The sequence below is a fragment of the Pundamilia nyererei genome, unplaced genomic scaffold (genome assembly GCF_000239375.1).
Source record: "Pundamilia nyererei isolate P.nyererei 1_Seehausen unplaced genomic scaffold, PunNye1.0 scaffold00186, whole genome shotgun sequence".
NCBI classification, from domain to species: domain Eukaryota; kingdom Metazoa; phylum Chordata; class Actinopteri; order Cichliformes; family Cichlidae; genus Pundamilia; species Pundamilia nyererei.
The window spans coordinates 410,427-430,819 of NW_005187587.1; the positions used below are offsets into that span (position 1 = coordinate 410,427).

Sequence of the window (20,393 nt, forward strand, 5' to 3'; positions counted from 1 at the left end):
TGTGTGTGTGTGTGTGTGTGTGTGTGTGTGTGTGTGTGTGTGTGTGTGTGTGTGCGTGCATGACATGGACTACTTTTTTCCTCAACTCAACACACAGTTGGTGTATCAGTGAGCATTGACTATAGCTGGATATGTGGGGGAGACTTACACCATGGAGCCACTGTTCATTATAATGAAAAACATGTCACCTGGTGCAGCGCTGTGCCTCATTCATGTGTTTCCTGTTTCAGACTGACAGTAATGGATGTCAGTGACACAGTGAAGGAAACTTGATTTGCCTTTGGCTGCAAATTTCATTCTTGGATCAATTTGTTTTTGTTTATGGCTTTTTAATGAGATTTGTTGACAATCAAAAATATATAAATGATTAACAGACCTGTCCTTTCATTTACTGAAAGCTAATGTATGAAGCTGTATGAGCCTGTCTGCGTGGAAATGGTAAAACAAAACATACCAAATGAAAAACAGCAGGCCTGCGTTTGCATCATAGGTTGCTGATGCTCCTCACACTAAGACGAGTCTTATAAACAGTCAATAAATTGATGTCTCGAAACATTTGCCCCTAGGGTCCAACTTTGTTTTGAGCTTTGCCCCAGTCTGTGATCATATCTGTCAGTAGTTTGAGTCTTTATGAAAGAAAAAGAATGAAAGAAATGAGAGGAGCATCGTTAAGTAAAAACAGTCAAAGCATGGGGGCGAGGTTACTGAGCTAAAGATGGGATGACGAGCTGCTTCTCGATTTTACACAGAGTTGTAATGAGAACCTGCTGGGGTAACGCTCAGCTCACGTCTCCGCTGAGCCCCCAAACTTAAATGTCTGTGAAAGTGCATTTGTAATAGAGGCTTTGTGTTTGGAGAGATAAACCCTTAAACACTGTTAGACTTGATCCAGGCCATCCCCCACCCTTTGGATCTGGTTAATCTTTGATTTAAGACTTTGGTTCTTGTAATTTCCAAAGCTGAGATGAAGCCCTGACGATGCACTCCTCTGTCTGTTCGCCCACATATTTTACATATGCGATTCTGCAGCATATCTCCCATAACGGTTTGCATATGAGGCCTGCTTAAATCTGATCTTGTTTAGTGGCCCTGGGGGTAGATTTAGTAACGCGTTGCGCCATCGCAAACTGCACTTTGGTGAAAAAAAAGTACTGTCAATACTTACAAAGAGAGCGCAGTGACAAGAGTGTGTATAAGAGCTGGGAACTACAACTGACCCTGATGCATATGTGTTTCTGGGAGTTCCTTTCCCAAGGTGCAAAAAAAGGGAGGAGAAATTTTAAATCAAGTGCACAAACTGATTTACTAACGTCTGCAACTGAAATTTACTATCAGCACAGGGCAAACCCATACTTATCACACTTGGGCTTTAAGTTAATGTGTTTCCATAGGTCACTTCCTGTTAAAAGGGAGTTTTTCCTTCCCACTTTTGCAAAGTGCTTGCTGAAGGGGGTGTCTGTGCATGGCGGGGCTGTATTATTACTGCATTATTGTAGTCTTTACCTTACAATATAAAGCGCCTTGAGGTGACTCTTGTTGCGATTTGATATATACATAAACTGGAATTGAATTGAATTTGCTGGTGATAAGAGAAAATTAAAAAGAGAAGAATCTGAAACAGGTTACGAAACAAGTCTCTGGAATTTATGCTAATAATCGTGTTCAATTTCAAAGTCAAAAGTCTCCCTGCTTTGTTAGTTCAACCAAATTACAAAAATTACATAGCATTTAGGTCACTTACTCTAAGTGGGATATTGTCTATGAAGAATAGGTGAATTGCATGAGAACAAACAGGCACTGGGTGAATGTTAAATGTATCCATCATAGTGCTATTAAACTGGTGAAAGTGTAATCCTCAACCCCCACAGCACTGCGCAGCTGCAGCTGTCATTGGGCCACGGAGGCAATATGTAACATGTGCCACTGCAAAGGTTTTGTTTCATTGTTTTAAAAAAAGAGTGTTGAAATTGCAGAAAATGTTTGACTTACTTTTAATCAAAAGCATAAATCAAGATGTAAAAAAAGAAATTAACCAGCATAGTGAAACAGCTGTTTCCTAAGAAGCAAATGACATGATGCTGAAAATTCAAATGGATAATGAGAAGTTCATCACCCCAGTGGAACTATCATGCTGATGCTTCTCTCCACTTTTGAATGAATGCTTCAGTTATCTGCTGGACGCATCGCAAAGTTTTTTCTTAGTTCTGGACAACAGTGGACGTCTATGGCACTTTGTGACATAAGCTACTAAGCAACACTTACTAGTGGAGGAATTTCAGTGTGGCTTGGGAGGAGATTTATTCCAAATAAGAAAAACATAAATCCTTAGATTTCACCTTTAATTTTGAGGGCATGCAACATTGCAACCCTGTTCTATTTTTTTCTATAATTATTATAAAGAAAATTATTTTATTTCAAATACAGGAAACACACCATTGGGACATGAACTCGCTACCACTGCTGCTGTCCTCTAACGATTCTTGGAAATAACTGCGGCTGTATCTGCAGGAGGTAAACGGTTTAACACTTCATGTAAGTGTGCAAAACTGTTCTTAAGATACTCTTTAGATGTGCCAGGTTCACCAAATCATTTATATATTCTGTCTTGTTTTCTTATGGAAAGAAAAACAGCAAACCGAGCCCTTTCAAAACTGGCACACGTGGACCCATAAACTTTAATGACATGTTTAATTCAGAGCAAATAAACTACAACTGTTTTCAGTTCAAATACCTTTTTGACTATTACTTAGAACAAGTGACTCATAACCTTTTGGAATGATCGAAGGAATAGAAAGGAGCACTGACAATACAGGAATCAGTGTGTGGCACTTAATTAATGCTCCTCAGGTCTTCGCCACTGGAAACAAAAGCCACGTTGCTGCAGGGCTCTCAGGCAGCAGGCATCTCACAACAGATATCTGGATTTGGGTAAGTAAAAGCCAAAAGCATGTGCATATCTCCACCAGGGAGTAGCCTAAGGAGGAAAATATGTTTCTGTGATTTTGCTGAACTGATCCAAAGGCCAAAGTCCTAATTCATTTCAGCTCCATTCAAGTGAATGTGAAGAGGAAGTTCAGGCCTGAGAATAACCACGCTGCTCTCTGCAGACGTGACTGTAGCTCATGGGGGTCTGCGAGTGGACATGAGCCAGAGCTGCAGTGCCGGAGGAGGCAGATTTGGTTTCACCCCTGGGTGTGCTTTGTGCAGGTCTGCTTCTCACACCAGGGCAAACAATATTTCACCATGTGGTATGGAACCTGCAGACCTGCCCGGAGGATTTCACCACTCCTAATGATGGAAAATTAACGCTCCAGTGAACTGAGCTAAATGCCCCTACTGACATTTCTAAACTATTTGCAAAGAAAAAGAAAAGAAAACGGGGGATCACTCAGGATGAATGTCTGTTGATTTGGGCGTAATGAGGGGAACCTGTCAGACGCATTTGTTTTAATTTCCACGGAGAGCCAGAGATTAACTCGGGGGAGGGAAGCTGTCAAGAAAGCGACTGGTGATAAAATACTACGAGCCATAATTAGAAATCAAAAATGCCTCTACGCCCCAAAGGAGTAAGAATTTCGCGGGGGGGGATCTTTGACCGAGAAGACAAATTTGTCCACATGGTTCACCTGATAGGAGGAAAAATGTGCCGAATGAAGAAGAGGTCTTTGCGCATATTATACAGACTCCTCCCAGACATGCCGGGAAGAAAACCTCCTGTCACAGTAGAAGCCTGCCACTGACAGAAGCTCCGTCCAAAGCCTGAAACTTTCACATACACCAGACAGCATGAGAGCTTTGACTCCGACCGTGGCGGTGCTGTGGGTGATAACAATGCCCTGCCTGCAAGCAATCCACGGACTGTATAACTTCGGCCAGCATGAACTATTCTACAAGAAGAACAACTGCAAGGCAATCCCTGCAAATCTCCTGCTTTGCCACGATATAGAGTACACGGAGATGCGCCTCCCGAACCTGCTCGGACACGAAACCATGAACGAAGTACTGCAGCAAGCGTCGTCTTGGATCCCGCTGGTCCAGAAACAGTGTCACCCGGACACGAGAAAGTTCCTCTGCTCTCTTTTCGCTCCGGTCTGTCTGGACGATTTGGACGAGCCCATACAGCCGTGCAGGTCTCTCTGTGAAAACGTCAAGCGCGGCTGCGCGCCCGTGATGTCCGCCTTTGGCTTTCCGTGGCCAAAGATGCTGGACTGCGAGCGCTTCCCACTCGACAATGACCTGTGCATACCGCCTGCAAGCATCGACAGCTTTGCGCCAGCCACCAAAGAGGGTAACCAGGCGCAAACATTCTGCATGAATCCCAAATTCACTTTGAGGCACACTGGCTCAAAATTCACACATATTTGCAGCTTCATAAAAAAAAAAAGTTACAATTTTTTTTTAAATCGACTCATATGTTCTAGTCACGTATATTTAGTAAATGCACAAATCATTTTTTAATATTTGCCTCATTTGATTCCCGTTTCAGCGCCCAGGGTGTGCGATGCTTGCAAGGAAACGGATGAAAATGACAACGAAATTGTTGAGAACCTCTGCAAAAATGACTTTGGTAAGTCTCCCCAACCCATGCATCAGAGCATTAGTACATCAAGGTCAGCATAGCTTAGGGGCCCCTGAGAGCTCGCCGAGTTGTCTCAGGGCAGCATGAAGAGGAGAATCAGTTAGGCCTCCACCCCTGCATGGATTTCCCACGTTTTTCATAAGTGAGCATTTCCTTCATCTCTCGCTCTCTTTCTTCGTTCTGCATGCACTAAAGCTCTGAAAATCAAAGTGAAGGAGATCGCCTACATCAACGGCGACACCAAAATAGTGCCGGACACGAAGAGCAAGGCAATCTACATGGTGAACGGCGTGACGGAGCGAGACCTCAGGAAGACGGCGCTGTGGCTGAAGGACGGGCTGCAGTGTATCTGCGAGGAGATGGACGACATCAACGCCGCATACCTCGTCATGGGCCAGAAGATGGATGGCCATCTGGTCATCACCTCTCTGAAGCGCTGGCAGAAGGGACAGCGCGAGTTTAAAAGGATTTCACGCAGCGTCCGCAAGTTACAGTGCTAGGGAAGAGGGGGGAGGAAGAGGTGGGGTGGGTACCTGCATGTTAGGGTTGAAGGTCAAGTTTTGTTGAGGGAGTCCTTCTTTTGTGGTCGCAGTTCTGGTTTTTCTGCTCTAGAGCGCAGCAAAGACGTTTGCCTGGCCCCAGAGGACGCACAGCTTACTGTTTCTCTCATTGGTTTATCATTGAATACAGATAATGTTTAAAAAGAAGAAGAAGAAGTTGAAATGGGGTATAAAGTATAGATAAACACGCTTGAATAAACCAAAAATCTTTTATTTGACTCTAAAACTATAACTGTGGTTTTTATTGTGAAAATCAGACTTCCAGACAGACTTCCATTCAGTTTGTACGCACCGGTAACATTGGTGCCCCCTAGCTGCCAATTTCAAACTGTGCGTCCTTCCCCAGCGAATGGTCTTTGCTGCGGCCCCATCAGTTACAGTTAATTGCACTCAGCTGCTGTCCAAGGTCCAGAGCAATCACAACTTACACGGAGAGAGTGAAAACTAGCAAAGCTTTGAGTCCAGGATTTGAAAATGACTGACTCTACTTATCACTGGCAGATGTGTCATCCTGGTAAAGCTCACAGAGTGAGCTCGTCAGACTTTTAGGGCGTTTTTCTCATCTTTTCCAGGAGGTTAAATCAGGTGTTAAATCTTTTAACATTGTTGTTTTTTTAGCCGTCATTTCTATAAAAGCCCCATTTAAAATCAACAACAACACGCAGACCTGGACAGCTTTGAGATCAGCAGCAACAGATCTGGTGATGTACTGCTTGGATTAAGTTAACAATGTATTCTCATCTTATAGAAAGTCACTTCTGCCTCAGATGCTAACGCGGATTCATTTTACACAGTGCCCAGCGATTAAAGCTGTGATCCAGGGGTGCCTAGCGCGAAGCATACAGCAAATATTTGTGGTTTTGTATTCCTACCATTTCCTCAAATGAGAGATAGCTGGCTATATTCTCTTCCCGTTCAGTATTTTAATAATTCTTGGTAAACGTTTTGTACTTGAGCAACTGCATAATTTTCTACCACCATATGATAAAAATATTTTTTTACTCCTAGACACTCATGTGTCATGTAAACATTCAACTTTGCATCTTCATTCTGAGTGACGCAAACTGCTTCTTGGTATTGATGATTGGACGGTTTTGATGAGCAGGTAGTTTGGTAAATGCAAGTAACTGTGTGTCTGTGTGTGTGTGCTTGAAACATAAGTCATTTTGGATGTATTACAGTGTAAATATCAAATACTGTCATTTATTCTTGTGTAAAGTTTGCAGCAATTAAAAGATACAAAGTTAATATTTGAAATGAGCCGGTCCATTGCTGTGCACAGGAGAGAGGTCGTTTTCCTACTTTAAAATAATCTTGATCCCACAGCTATAGGATAGAGAAACATACTGATTTAACACTGCCATCTAGCGGAATTCACTGTTAAAAGTCTGATCATAGATCACTGGATATGCACTCACCGGCCACTTTGTTAGGTACACCTGTTCAGAATCTCCTCTATGCAAATATCTCATCAGCCAATCACGTGGCAGCACGTTAGCGTATTTAGGCACATAGGCATGGTCAAGATGACCTGGTGAAGTTCAAACCGAGCATCAGAATGAGGAAGAAAGGTGATTTAAGCGTGTTTGAACATGGCATTTGTGAATATTTCAGAAGCTGCTGATCTGCTGGGGTTTTCCAAAACAGCCATCACTGGGTTTTACAGAGAATGGTCCAAAAAAGAGAAAATATCCAGCAAAAATAATAGCAACTTGTTAGAACCAAAGTACACAGAAGAACATCTCTGAATGCACAACATATCAAATGTACACCTGTGGTGGGCTGCATCAGAAGAAGTGGGAACCACTTCTGTCAACTAAAAACAGGAAACTGAGACTACAATTTGACCAGGCTCACCAAAACTGGCAACAGAAGACTGGAAAAACGTCGCCTGGTATGACGAGTTTTAATTTCCTTTGCAACATTCGGCTGATAGGATCCAGATTTAGCATAAAGATAATGAAAGCATGAAAACAATGGTTGAGGCTGCTGCTTGTGTAGTGGTGGTGGGGGTGTGCATTTTCTTGGCACACTTTGGGCCACAGCCTACTTAAGTATCTTTTGATGGCTGCTCCCAGCAGAATAACTATGCCACATACCATGTCATGATCTCACACTGTACACTGTACTCAAATGGTCTCCACGGTCACCGGATCATAGTCTCAGTGTGCAGCCGACAAATCTGCAGCAATGCTATCACGTCAATATGGGCTGATATCTCTAAGGAATGTTTCCAGCACCTTGTTGAATCCGCGTCATGAAGAATTAAAGCATTTCTGGGGGCAAAAAGGGGTCCAACCAGATACTAGCAAGCTGTACCTAATACAGTGACCAGCAAGTGTAACGATGCCAGTTTGTATTTTAACATTTAAATATTAAAAAAGTTAAGTTATAAGATCCATAAAATTAATTGTCTTATTGTAAGATTTGCTTCTGAACACATTGAGGTTTATTCAACACCTTTAGTAATTTTTTAAAATCACTTGAAGCTCCAATCAATCGGTGTTTAAAAGGCAGATAAAGAACAACTGACACTAGTAAATGTGCATTATTTTTGATTTTCTCTTTCATCTTTGATCACTCAATCTAAAGGCTTCTTACATTCATGATGAAAAGATTAATATTTTCACTTGAGGAGCTATTTTCTCTTATGTCCCGGCTCATAAATTAAAGAAAGAGAAAGGACAAACACCCTCTAGATCAGGGGTGGGCAGTTCATCTAATATTGAGCAGAACTAAGTTCACCTTATCGTCCCCAGTTCTCACGTGGCCACTTGGGAAACCTAATTCCCCACTCCTGACCAGCAGTGTGGTCTAGCCCTTGATCTCAGAGATCTAAAAGGGAAGGGGAAACTGGAAAATAAGTGTTCTTTCCAAATTTTTCCAATCACCAAATGAAGCAACAGGTGACCTAACAAATTCCTGAGCCGACACAGGAAAAGCCCCAGCACATGATACGTTACCAAAGGTCTATACTGAACACAGAAAATAATAACCCAAGACCCATGAAAAGGTCGACATAAAAGCCACAAACCAAGTTACTACCACACATCAAACAAACATAGCAACATGTAACAGTGGGCAAAAGGAATCTGTTGCCACCACAACGCAAACTGTCACATAAAGCGTGGTCCTAAACCACAAAAGGGTTCTCAAAGTAAAGTAAACACACAAATGTCCAAGTACAAATGGAGACCCACACCCACACACATGATCACAAATAGCGTGGTCGATACCACAGAAAGTTATTTCATTCGCCTAGTGAGCAGCAGCCACAAGTGACCTACCAAAAGTGGGCTAACGCTAAAGGTCACAACAGAAAAAGACTCACTTCATCTTTAAGTAGCAACCGATAAATGTTAAAGCACACTCTTGGAAGTTCATCGAATGCTGTAACAAAAATAAAATATACGGTACTATATAATTTTATTATGATGGTGGATTATGGTAGTCCACAGCAAATACACAGCTTTCCTGCACTGAGCAGAAGACCATCAGTGGCCATATAAGACCAACAAAACCTGAAGACCTCTGTTTTAGGTTATCAGGCAACAGCCAACCATCATATTCAATGACGAAAACCGACTTTTTAATGATTTCGTTGAACTTTTCTTTTTTCAAGATGGAAGGATTGTACAGCGTGCATCTTTAATGGATGCTGTACAATGGACGCTGGCTGTAGCTCAGGTGGCAGAGCAGGTCACCTCAGCTACAGGTCAGCCACTAATCAGAAGGTCGGTGGTTCGATCCCAGGCTGCCTCCTGGCTGCATGCCAAATATCCTTGGGCAAGATACTAACCCCGTGTCTGCCTACTGGTGGTGGTCAGAGGGCCTGGTGGCGCCAGTGTCTGGCAGCCTCGCCTCTGTCAGTGCGCCCCAGGGCAGCTGTGGCTACAAGGTAGCTTGCCATTACCTGTGTGTGTAAAGCGCTTTGGGGTCCTTAGGGACTAGTAAAGCGCTATACAAATGCAGGCCATTTACCATTTAAAGAACTGGGTGCACAAGTTTGAATTGATTTTGAATTTCTTTAATCAACAAAATAAACACAGGCAAAATATTATACATGGACTCACTTAAATCTTTTAATAACTGGTGCTGAAGATTCCACAGTGTTTTTACCTTGACTAGGCCAAGGCCTATTAACTTCTCATTAGTGATCATACATGATTAATAACCGCTGACAGTTTCTTTTTACCAGCATAGAGCATAGAAAGGATTTATTTGTTGGCACTAATTGGATTGACCAATACTCAGAAAAATGGGAAAGTCCAAGAAACTCAATGAAAATCTAAGAAGTGAGAATACAAGTTTGGAAGGTCTCTTGGGGCCATTTCTACCCAACTGCAAATTCCAAGAGCACCAGTTCAAACAGTTGTACACAAGTACAAATTATTTTTATGTGTCACCACTTTGCCAAGGTCTGGAAGAAGAGCATCACTCTTAGATGAAAGGAAATTGGTTGAGATATTCAAGAACGACCCAGGAACCACCAAGCCTGCCATGAACTGGAAACACTATTGGAATACCAGCATTTACAGAGTTTTACATCATCGTGGATCGTGGAAGCCCCTGCTCCAAAATCAGAACCTTCAAGTTCGAGTACAATTTGCAGCTGCCCACTTGGATGAGCCAAATACTTTGTGGAGAAAGGTTTTATGGCCAGATGAGACAAAGATTGAGCTATTTAGGCACACTGATAAGAGGAGGTTTGGAGGAGTAAAGGTGAGGCTTTCAAATCTAAGAATACTGTACCAACTGTCAAGTATGGTGGGGTAGCATCATGCTCTGTGGCTGTTTTGCTGCCAGTGGTACTGGTACATTGCACAAAGTGGATGGAATAATGAAAGAGGAGGACTATCTCCAAATCTAAATCTTTCCCTCAAATCAAGAGCTAGATGGTTGAAACTTAGACAATTGGATCCAAGTTTGGGACTACGGTCCCAAACACACATCAAAAATGGATTTTGAATGGATAAAGTAGGATTCTGCCAAGAAGAGCAGTCAAATATCCAGCCAGAATTATGCCAGAAAGTTGTTGATGGCTGCCCAAAGCACCGAGGTGTAACTTACTAAGGGACATTTAAATTTGCATATATGCATGTATTTGAGCCTATATGTCTAATTGTTAATCTGTGTGGATTACAGAAAATCCTAAATAAATTCAAACGTATACTTTCAATTTGTGTTTTTTGCGTCATTGAAATGTATGCTGTACAATCATTCCACCCTGGAAAAGAAAAGTTGAGAGAAATTGCCACAATATTCATGCCGACAATGAATCTTTGTCAGTGCTGCACCCGGCTTGAGGAAGCTTTAAGCACTAACCTTGGAAAGAGGCACCAGACCACAGATATATTTAACTACTGATCTTTAAAGTGTTATCGTGTAAGTGTTATGGGGGCATAACGCTTACATGATTATTATAACTGTTGGTGCTACATTTTCCAGGGACTTACTGTTTCGGCATTGCAACAAGTACTTAACAAAGCCTCTTTTCATAGCGGAAACTCTGAAGTTTATATATTTCCATTCTACAAGTTACTGTACTACTTAACATGAATGGTGTTTAAGGTGTTTTGCCACCTGTTCACAAGGTGTCAACCGATGACTCTTTCAGGAAGTCCCAGACATTTTACTGTCACATGAGTTCTGAGACTTGCCAATCACATGAATGAAGGTGTGAATCATCAATAAGAAGGGGTGGTGTTGTTAGGATGAGACTGTAAAAGAATGCCATAGAGAACTGAAATGATTCAGGTCAGCATTAGGTTTTTTTATAGACAGAATCTTTTGTGGAATCAGTTAGTTTCCACCCTGACACTTCTTCCCACCTTCCTACAATTTTTTACACACTTTACACCTCAATTCTTGCTGTTGTAACAAGCGTCACATGACTGCCATGTGACATTAAAAGACATTAAGCTTCACACCTCTCATGTCTCTTGGTGTGATTGACCCAGAAATACCTGGGACTCCCCACTGGCCAATACAACTGATGAACACTCTTGGTCTTTAACTCGGTACTCCTACTGTCTAGACAGTAGTTTCATTTTGACCCGATAATGCTTAGTACACTCTTCTTGTAGTCCAGCGATGAACCTAAATGGAGCACATGTAGTAAGTGTGACCTATATATGCTAGTTACTGTGCATTTTGTTTAAAGTGTCTGAGAAAAAGGTTACACACGTAAACTTGGAACCGTTTCAGCTAAACGATTACACACACTGTACTCTATTGGGTGTATTTATTTATTTATTACCTCCACATAAATATCTAGGTTCTTGGGACCCGTATTAAGACTATACATCCAAAGCACACATTCATTGCTAAAAGCACATCAGTCCATGATTCAACAGTATGTGTTACATCTGTATTTTATACAAAATTGCATAAAAATAAAGCCAGCTACAAACTGCAACAACAAGTATAATGAATTAATTTGGAATCAGTGGCGTTCTTTGTCATCCATGTGTAATTACGTTTTTGTAATGAACCCTTTTTTAGGTAGCACTTAAAAAAGAGAAAATGCATAAGAAAAGTAAAGATCACGATCCGTTTATTCATGAGTATTCCCAGTTTGCAGTACCAAGAGGTCACCATGAACTGGAGCTGCTTCCAGTACAGCTTGGGTAAATTCTTGATTTGCTACCGTAAGAGACATTGTGTCACTTCCCAAAATTTCAGAACAAAAACCAAACAAACACACACAAAAACGGGATGACAATGTTCAGTCATAGACCGCTGCATCCTAAAATCAGCCATTAATACGGCACCGGTGGGGTCCTTAATGCGTAATTCTTTGAATGACAATGCATTGCGGTGCATTTAAAGCTGTGGGAAAAATTAAAGCCTGACAAAAATGAGTGGCGCGCATGGGGAATTTGTTATGACACTACGAGTAAATGCCCTAATGTGACTTTTAGGGGACTGAATGTGTAAAAACCCGGTAAACTACCGCTGGGAAATTAGCGTTTTTCATTTAGTATAATCTGATATTCCTTTCAATATTATAGTTTATACTTTCTGTCGAAACCAACAGCAAGCAGCATTTGGGTTGTATAAAATAAAGTTGACTAAAGCGCAAGCCATTCCCTTTTCTCCCTTTTAAGCCAAAGCTATGCATCCTTATAATAATGGTGGCACTAATAAAACACCGGTAAACATTTTTTTTTTTACATAACTTAATTTTTGTTCGCTCTAACTAGGAGTAGTAGATTTTCCGACGTAATTGAAAGCAGCAATCGTCTCTCTTTTTTCCAGCCTTTAAGAGACCTAGCTTAAACTTTTAGCTACATTTAAAATATATGTTTCTTTGTTTACCAAGTTGTGCCAAGACGCTATAAAATGTTTTTTTCTACCTGTGGATATCTACAGTGAACCTTTTTGAACACAAGCATGGCTCCTTTTTGACGAAGCTCAAAAAACTCCGCGGGGAAGTTCCCTAGGAAATCCCCGGTTCGGGGGATATTATTCTCTGATGAACCAAATTTGAGACAATTGACGACGTTGGTCTTTTTCTAAAGACACGGGGCTCGAGGCAGAGGCGTCAAATGCTGGATTTTTAAGAGACTGGTGCGTCTGTCAAAGTCTACAAAACCCGCAATGGATAACGTCAGTATAAACACCACGGATAACGACATGCTCAGAGACAAAATGCGGAGTTACAGCGTGCTTAATACTCTGTATCATGAGACGCGGCAGGAAATAGACCTTCTGAACAGACAGATCTCTGTAAAGGACGGTGTTATTGCAGACTTAAAAGCCAGGCTGGGGAGACACGAGAGGCTCTACATGACGGTGGGAGATAAGGAGTCTGTGCTCATCAGTCCGTCCAACTCTTTGGTGGAGAGTTTACTCAATGAAATATGCAAACTAAAACAGAAGAAGAACGAAGGGGACTTGAAGGCAGCCCGACAAGCTGAGGTAAAAACATGCTGAAGATTGTACACAGTCGATGTTTCTCCCTACAGCTCTAATCAGTGATTTATAACCATATATAGATTTTTTTATATATCAGTTTGTTACCCTGAACTGTAAGCTGCTGTCTACTGTGACGCGTTCATTTTACAGTCTCTACTGCAGAAGTGTTCAGGGAACAAAACATAGAGCATATCTGACATATCAGTTGCAAGCTGTTGTTGCCATGCCATGAATCTGTCATCATTGTTCCTCAGGAGATCCAGAGGCTGAACACTCAGCTCAGGGAGAAAGAGCTGGAGCTGGAGACCATCAGATGTCAGCCGGACCACGAGAAGGACCGGGAGATCCAAAGGCTACGGGTAGCCTTGCAGGAGAGGGAGCAGGCTGAGGCCACCAGAAGTGTCCTCTGTACCTCCCTGGCTGAGGAGGCCGACCAGCTACGCAGGCAGCTCGGTGCAACTGTTAAGGTGTGCCAGGAGCTGATGGCGAGACTGGAGAAAGACAAAAGGGGAGGAGGAGAAGTGGAAGATGTGGCCCTTACGCAAAAGAATGCAGAGGTGTGTAAATGCTTTTAGAAGTCACCAGTTGCTTTTGTAATTTCTTTTTTAAATAGCTTTATAATACAGCTGTTTGTTTTCAACTTTTCAGGGTCCTGTTGTAACCTCTGTTTTCTAATCTTTTACAGGTGACAGAGTCCTCTGAGATGGGTAGTGTTAATGCCCAAATCCGTCAGCTTCAGGAGGAGAATCAACAGCTAAAGCAGCGTGTGGCATACGTGAGTCTCATTAGAGTTGTCTGAAATCGGTCAGGAAAAAAAAATAGACATGTGATCTGATTATGTCCTTAAGGAAACACATTTCAATTACTTTTGCACACAATATTAACACTCCAGTGGTGGAATATAAAACATGGTGCATGATCGAAGGTGTGACATTGTGTTTTTTTAATTTCATTTTAGGTACAAAGCCTGAATACTCAGTGGCAGAAGTATGACTCCAGCAGGGAGGACTATATAAGAGGTTTATGTCAGAGGCTGAAGGACAGCACCGGGCAGGGCTTGATGCCTGCGATGGGCTCCACCAACACTGGATTGCTTCATCAGGAGATTTCCAGGCTCAACGGCTTACTGGAGGAGAAAATGAGGGAGTGTGCACGGCTTGCTAGAGAAATGGATGACATCAGAAGACAAGACAAGGAGCAAATTCAGACACTTGAGCAACAGGTTGGTGCGATTTCATGCCTGGTGATTGGCTGAGTTCTGTTAAGCGTGGTTATAGTGTCAAATAACTAAATATGAAACTAAATGTGAAAGATAAATTATTATTTTTTTGCTTCCTAAGGTTCTTATCTACACTGATGACTTTAAGTCAGAGCGTGCGGACAGGGAGCGAGCGCAGGGCCAGATTGATGCCCTGAAGGAGCAGGTTTCTCAGCTAAAACAGCAGCTGCACAAACAGGTGAGACAACAGCCCTGCACTTAGGTGCATGAGTGCCTCGACAGAAGCACGGACTTCCTTTTACTTGTTACCACCGTCCAGTACGTGTAGCTTGTGCTGACAGTGTACGTGCCTCCCTGTCTTCAGCAGGGAGCTAGCAGAGAGAGCAGAGACGTGGTTCCCTTGTGTCACGTGCACATAGGACACAGGATCTCCTCAAAGCGAAGTAAGGACACGTCAGAGCCTCTGTTGAGGACCACTGCTGAGAGGCGGCAGCAGCACCAGCAGCACCAGCAACCTGCAGCTGCGGCGGCAACCCCAAACTCTGCCTGGAACGAACACCCAGGCATGTCAGAGTTGCAGTGCCCGCAGTGCCTCGCCACGTTCAGCGACACAAAAGCTGCAGAGTACCTGAACCACTGCTTAGAGTGTGCCCGAGTGTAGATGGAAGAACATTGATTTGGAAATAACAGTCATTTCTTACTGACAGTAACTGAACACTGAAGACCAGCACTACACTGCAGAAAATACCCCGAGTGGAGATTCCAATTCTGAGAAGCTTGACTACAAATCAAACAACTGACTTACCTTTTTTCTTTTTTTTGTACATAAAGAAACAAATCTGTACAATTGTGTATATATATTAGTTTTTATCCGATGTCAGGTTCTAAGAGTACTCCTGTGGCATTGCGGGAGATTATTGTGGTGGGGAAGAGGATTACTGATGCAATATATATGGAATATAATATACCTCAGTGTCAAATTACAAACCTGTTGCACTTTTTTTGACATTTAGTTTAAAACTTAATCGTGGAGTCGTACGATGAAAGAGATTCACGATGCATAAGCTTCTTATTTTGCATCTAGATGATAATGTGGTGCTATTGAACTTGACATGTTTCTATTTTGTAAAGTATATATTAATAACAGATTTACAACTATGTAACTATTCATATTTATTCTTATTGTTTAAATGGCAAATCATTTTATTGCAATATTTGGTTGCCTTCCCCCACCCCACCAAAGCCATTAAATATATATATTTTTGGTAAAAGTTTGGGATAAAAAAACAACAACAAAAAAACGTGGTTGAACCAGAAACAATGTTGGAGATCAAATTTTGATCGACTTGTGTAAAGATTGCATCTCAACTGGCAGTATGCTTATTTGTGGAGATGTGTTGTTTCTGTGGCGGCAGTACCTTATTTTTGTAATAAAAGACAGTTTACCCACACACGTTATCTTATGGTGATTTATAGATGGCGTGGTATTTTTAATTCTCGAGATAGACAGCACCCAAGATCCTAGCCGCTTAACCACGAAAATTCTGGCACTTCTTAATCTGTGTGCATGTCTTTTTAGCATGTCACGTGTGTTTTTTATGTGTGTGTGCGCCTGGTGGAAAACCCCTTCCCAGTGTTGCCTGAATGGGCACGCTGTACTGTGACAGCCAGATTCCCAGCTGTTATGTAGCTGAAGCAAACACTACAGGGGTACTGAGAGCAGCGAGCAGATACAAGGGCTCAAGTTACATCCAAACCAAATGCCTGCATATCAGTCAGTGTCTGAAAGATCGTGCATTCAGTCACGGTGAAGTATCAGTTTGACACACACGGACCAACTGTGCTGTTTGGTGAATCACTTGTCATGGGTTTGGTGAAGTAAGTGCAGGAAGCTGGACATCCCCTGTTTTTAAAAAGGAAGTGAACAGACGCAGTCAAACAGCTGCGGTACTTTTGTGTGAGCGAAAACGTACCTACCTTTGCTGCAGTGTGTTTTTTTTTGTTCAGGCCATGGGCAAATTTTAGGACTGGATTAGAGCCTTTGAAAGAAAACATGTTTTTCTAAGGTCTTTTAACGTAAACTTTCAACAACGAAGCAACTTCTTTCTCAATTCGGTACTCTCAGGCGGGGTTTGCCCTTTTTTTAGCTTCTTTAGCAAGCTAGTTTTGTGCAACTTTCAACTACTGTTTCTCACTCGCAATAACTGGACATTTTTAAGATAGTAAAAGTCCCATAGTCTTACCTCAGACATTTGTCAGTGACTTTTCTAACACCATAACTTATTTACTCATTTATGTTGTGCTTTTCATCCACTGTTAACTGGTTTTATCTTTATTGCTTTTAAGGCCATTCTCCCTTTAAGCTAATCCCCTTCTAATTGGCTGTCCCTGACAAACGAAAAGGTCAACTAAATCTGTGTCCACTTGGGATGATCATATTAAGACATTAGGATGTCATATTGCCAGCCAAGAGTAGAAGAAACTGTAGCAAATTTGAGTATTTAGAGCAGTCTAAAGCCTGAGCTTTAGCTCATTGGAATTACTTTGAAACTCTGGCCACATTTAACCCATTGGGGTGTACATCATTATTGGTCATAACCTTAATTCTCCCCTAACCTTCGATTCTCGAGGAGGCAAAAAAATGTCTGTCAGTTAGGATGATTATTTTCTCTGCTACACGATGGCCAAGGCTCTGGGAAACAGGTTAATAAAAGCAAAAAGTTGATATTTTGATTTCCTAATGCTAGAGTTGCCTCATCCATCGAGTGTTCAGTTGACAGAAGAGGAGGGTAAGGGTTAGAATCGGGGTCAGGGTTGGGGTAGTCATTGATCACTTGGACTTAAGAGGGTTAGTATGACCACTTGACCTTTCCTTGTCCACCACTGTAACAAAGACAGAGGAAAAGCACAATATTTCCTGTATACCAATAAAATTACAATCAATTCAGTTGAACTTTTTTTTTATCTCAATACATTTTTGCTTCTGTTTTTTGTTTTTTTTTTATTCTTGCATGTCAAGAGATATTGATATGGTCATATTCACTGTCAGTACAGTGAATATGACACAAACGTATGTATGACCTAATAATCCAAGACTTAATTTGTAGGGAGTTTATGGGTCATTTGTGATCATTAGACAGAACCAGGCTAGGCTTGGTTTCAGTCTTCGCATTGAAGTTTGTGGCAGACATTCTAGCAACAATAGAAATAAGGTTATTGTGGTTACGGAAAACGCTTTAAGTAAAAAGCAGTGAAACTGACTACTACTGTAAACAAATTAACGCTTCAAAGCGGGTACAGCACCCAAGTCCCCAAGGTTTTGAAAAGCTACCAGACGGCATCACATGTTTCCTTACTCATCAGCTAACTGGGGGAGATACTGGTGACTGTATCAGTTTCCAACACATTTACACACATTTTCATTTACATAACACACTATCTTGACTCCAGTTTAGAAGCCCACGGAATAACTGGTTCCAATTTTGGCTTTGAAGGGTAACTTTAGCATCTCGCCTATAAGGCAACCACAGGAAGACTGGTAGAAATACACACAGGACAAAAAAAGACCACGAGCTGCCATCTGGGGATTCTCCCCCGCCACCAAACACCTACACATTTTCAACAGGGTCTATAAGTGACTGAATTATCACACACGCCGAGGCTCTACACACCAATCTGAGAGTGGAAAAAAATAAGTCACACGTCCCCACCTGAATGTCTGGGAACTTTTTCTAAGAAATAAAGAATAAAAAAGAAAGGTTACAGTGGTAGACCAGTTCCTGTTGGAAACAGGTTTCAAAGCATAAGGATGTAATGACTGACGTAGCTTTCACAGCTACTTGAACAGAGAGGGAGAACTTCACCCTGACTTCAGTCTGACACTTATCCAAGCAAATACAGAATAGATGTTTACAACCTTTAATCTTCTGTGTATCCTAAAAGAATGGGAATTTCCCGCCATCGCGAGGGAATTCCCGAAAAGCACATACGTTTAGTTGAAATGGAACACAGTAGACTTGGGAAAATCATTTTAATTTAACATTTATAGGCTTAGATCACTGGTATTAGCGCCTACTTCTTGATCCCTGGTGAGGAAGTCCAAGGTTTCAGCCATCAAAAGCGACACTGTGGCAGACTGTGAAGACAGTAAGGAAGAGGGGATTCCCTCCTTAGAAATGTATGTGATCCCAAAGTGCTCCAGGCACTTAACAATGAAAAGCCCAGCTTTCTGATTACAAGCTTTGAGGCGGATCTGATGCCTTTAATAAGCCACTGACGCTCACCCCTGTCATTGTCAGACTGATCTGCGTACACAGTTTTGTTTACCTTTATTCATCAAGTCAGCTTCAACAACAAAAGTCTATTTTTTTGTAAGAGACATCATAAAGCAAGTAAGTAATTTTTACCTGCATGTGGGATTTTTTTTAAATTTTTCTATTAATTGCATAAACATGTTGACGAAAGCGGCCTTTATCTCTGCATTTATCAAAACACACACTGCACCATTTTCTCATAATATTTAGATCACGGCCTACATTTGCACTTCGTATTTTTCTAGGTGTTTTTGCCCTCTGTACATTTGCGTACTTTTGCACAGCATTTACATAATGTGGTAGATCCGATCTTACATCACCGGTGACTGAGAGCAAGGCCACGCTATAAACAGCCAGACAGTCATTCATAACTGAAATATTTTTGAGTCATATCTGCTGGTGCTCACTAACCAGTCTTTTTTGCTTATGTATGAAGTGCATCTACCCCGCTGCTCTCATTCACAACAGCTCGTACTGAAATTCCTTTGTTTTAAGAAGCAGTCGCTCATGGGAAAGTTAAGAGGAAGAAGTCATGGTGATGACCACAAATGCACCTCACTTCCTCTTCCACATTATCCATTTGGTCCTAAATATAACCTCTGAATGTACTGTACGACCAGTGTTTACCATCACTGCTTGAAAATCCATCCCAGTTTACTTTATGGGAATAAACAAATGTTACTGAAACTCATGGTCAGTTCCTGAAATTCACTGAGGCCATTTGAAAGAAGTAAAGGCTTAGTTACGGTTAATGTCCAAGTTGGTTCTTTTACAAAAATTTGTCTTTTTCATAAAAAAAACCAAACAACCCAAATACGTGTGCTTGTCCTGTCAGTCGTGTTCACTGAAAACTATGTATTAACTCATCTATTTCTAGAGAAGCCACAGCATGACCTCATTTCATGCTCCCTTCACCCGGAGGGAATGCACTTGATTTCGTAATTGCCTCAAATCAGCTCTACATACGAAATTAAGTTACATGTAAATGTCCAAAGTAGCCCGGTAGCAGCTGTCTTTTTGTTTAATGTACCTCATAACTGAAACTAAACCTTGGGATCAACTTGACTCAGTTACAAAGCCCTGCTAGACTGACTATGACTGCAAGTTTGTGGATTTCCCAAAAGGAACTCATTTATGAGGGTGTGACTCACCCTGCAACTTTGAACATAGCCACAGACGGGCAGAAGGGCAACAACGGGTAAAATTCCTGGATTAGCAGAAGTACAACTGATTCGCAAATTCCGGATTTGGAAATGGTCATCTTGAGATTTCTAATTTACATTAGCTGTAAGAAATTTTCAGAAATGTCCCTAATTGTTGAGTGTGCTTATTAGAAAAAAAGGAGTATCTGTTTTCATTGGTGTCAAATATAAAGCTACAGTTAGTCTTTTTTAAAACAAATTTAAATAACAGTAATAAATAATGGGTTAATTTGTGGACTTTTCTTTCTAATGTCTAGTAAATTAAAGCCCTTCTCATAGCTGAAGGATAATTATAATGATAACTCATGCAGTTAGTATGGTAGCTAAATTGCTAATGCAACTCCACCTACCTGGTGACAAAAGTCCTCTTGTTAGCAAGCTGGTTTTCAAAGTTTGTGTGGCATGCCCCAACTTCAGAAGCCAAAAAAGGTCTGTGCCCACAGTTTTTATCTTTAATGTTTATTGTTAAATAAAAGTATAAGGGCCATGTGGAATTTTAGCTACCTAATGGTGTAGCATAGCCGAAGTCCTATTTATTCTCTCTCTCTCTATATATATGTATATATATATACACATATATACACACACACACATATATAT

The 20,393-nt window shown here is 41.4% G+C and overlaps 2 protein-coding genes across 3 annotated transcripts; both read left to right on the plus strand.

Annotated features, from left to right (window-relative positions):
• The first annotated feature begins 3,704 nt into the window (after positions 1-3,704).
• sfrp2 (secreted frizzled-related protein 2) lies at positions 3,705-6,373 on the plus strand. Its single transcript, XM_005746964.1, has 3 exons — positions 3,705-4,288; positions 4,487-4,567; positions 4,775-6,373. The coding sequence occupies exons 1-3, from the start codon at positions 3,787-3,789 to the stop codon at positions 5,077-5,079; spliced, it is 888 nt and encodes a 295-aa protein (XP_005747021.1). The 5' UTR covers positions 3,705-3,786; the 3' UTR covers positions 5,080-6,373.
• Positions 6,374-12,386: 6,013 nt separating this feature from the next.
• On the plus strand, positions 12,387-15,748 carry tnip2 (TNFAIP3 interacting protein 2). 2 transcript variants are annotated; one of them, XM_005746965.1, is made up of 6 exons: positions 12,387-13,062; positions 13,314-13,616; positions 13,745-13,834; positions 14,018-14,281; positions 14,400-14,516; positions 14,643-15,748. In XM_005746965.1, the coding sequence occupies exons 1-6, from the start codon at positions 12,742-12,744 to the stop codon at positions 14,937-14,939; spliced, it is 1,392 nt and encodes a 463-aa protein (XP_005747022.1). In that variant the 5' UTR covers positions 12,387-12,741; the 3' UTR covers positions 14,940-15,748. The 2 variants fall into 2 exon arrangements, with proteins under 2 accessions (XP_005747022.1, XP_005747023.1); XM_005746966.1 differs by having other exon boundaries at positions 14,646-15,748.
• The last annotated feature ends 4,645 nt before the right edge of the window (positions 15,749-20,393 follow it).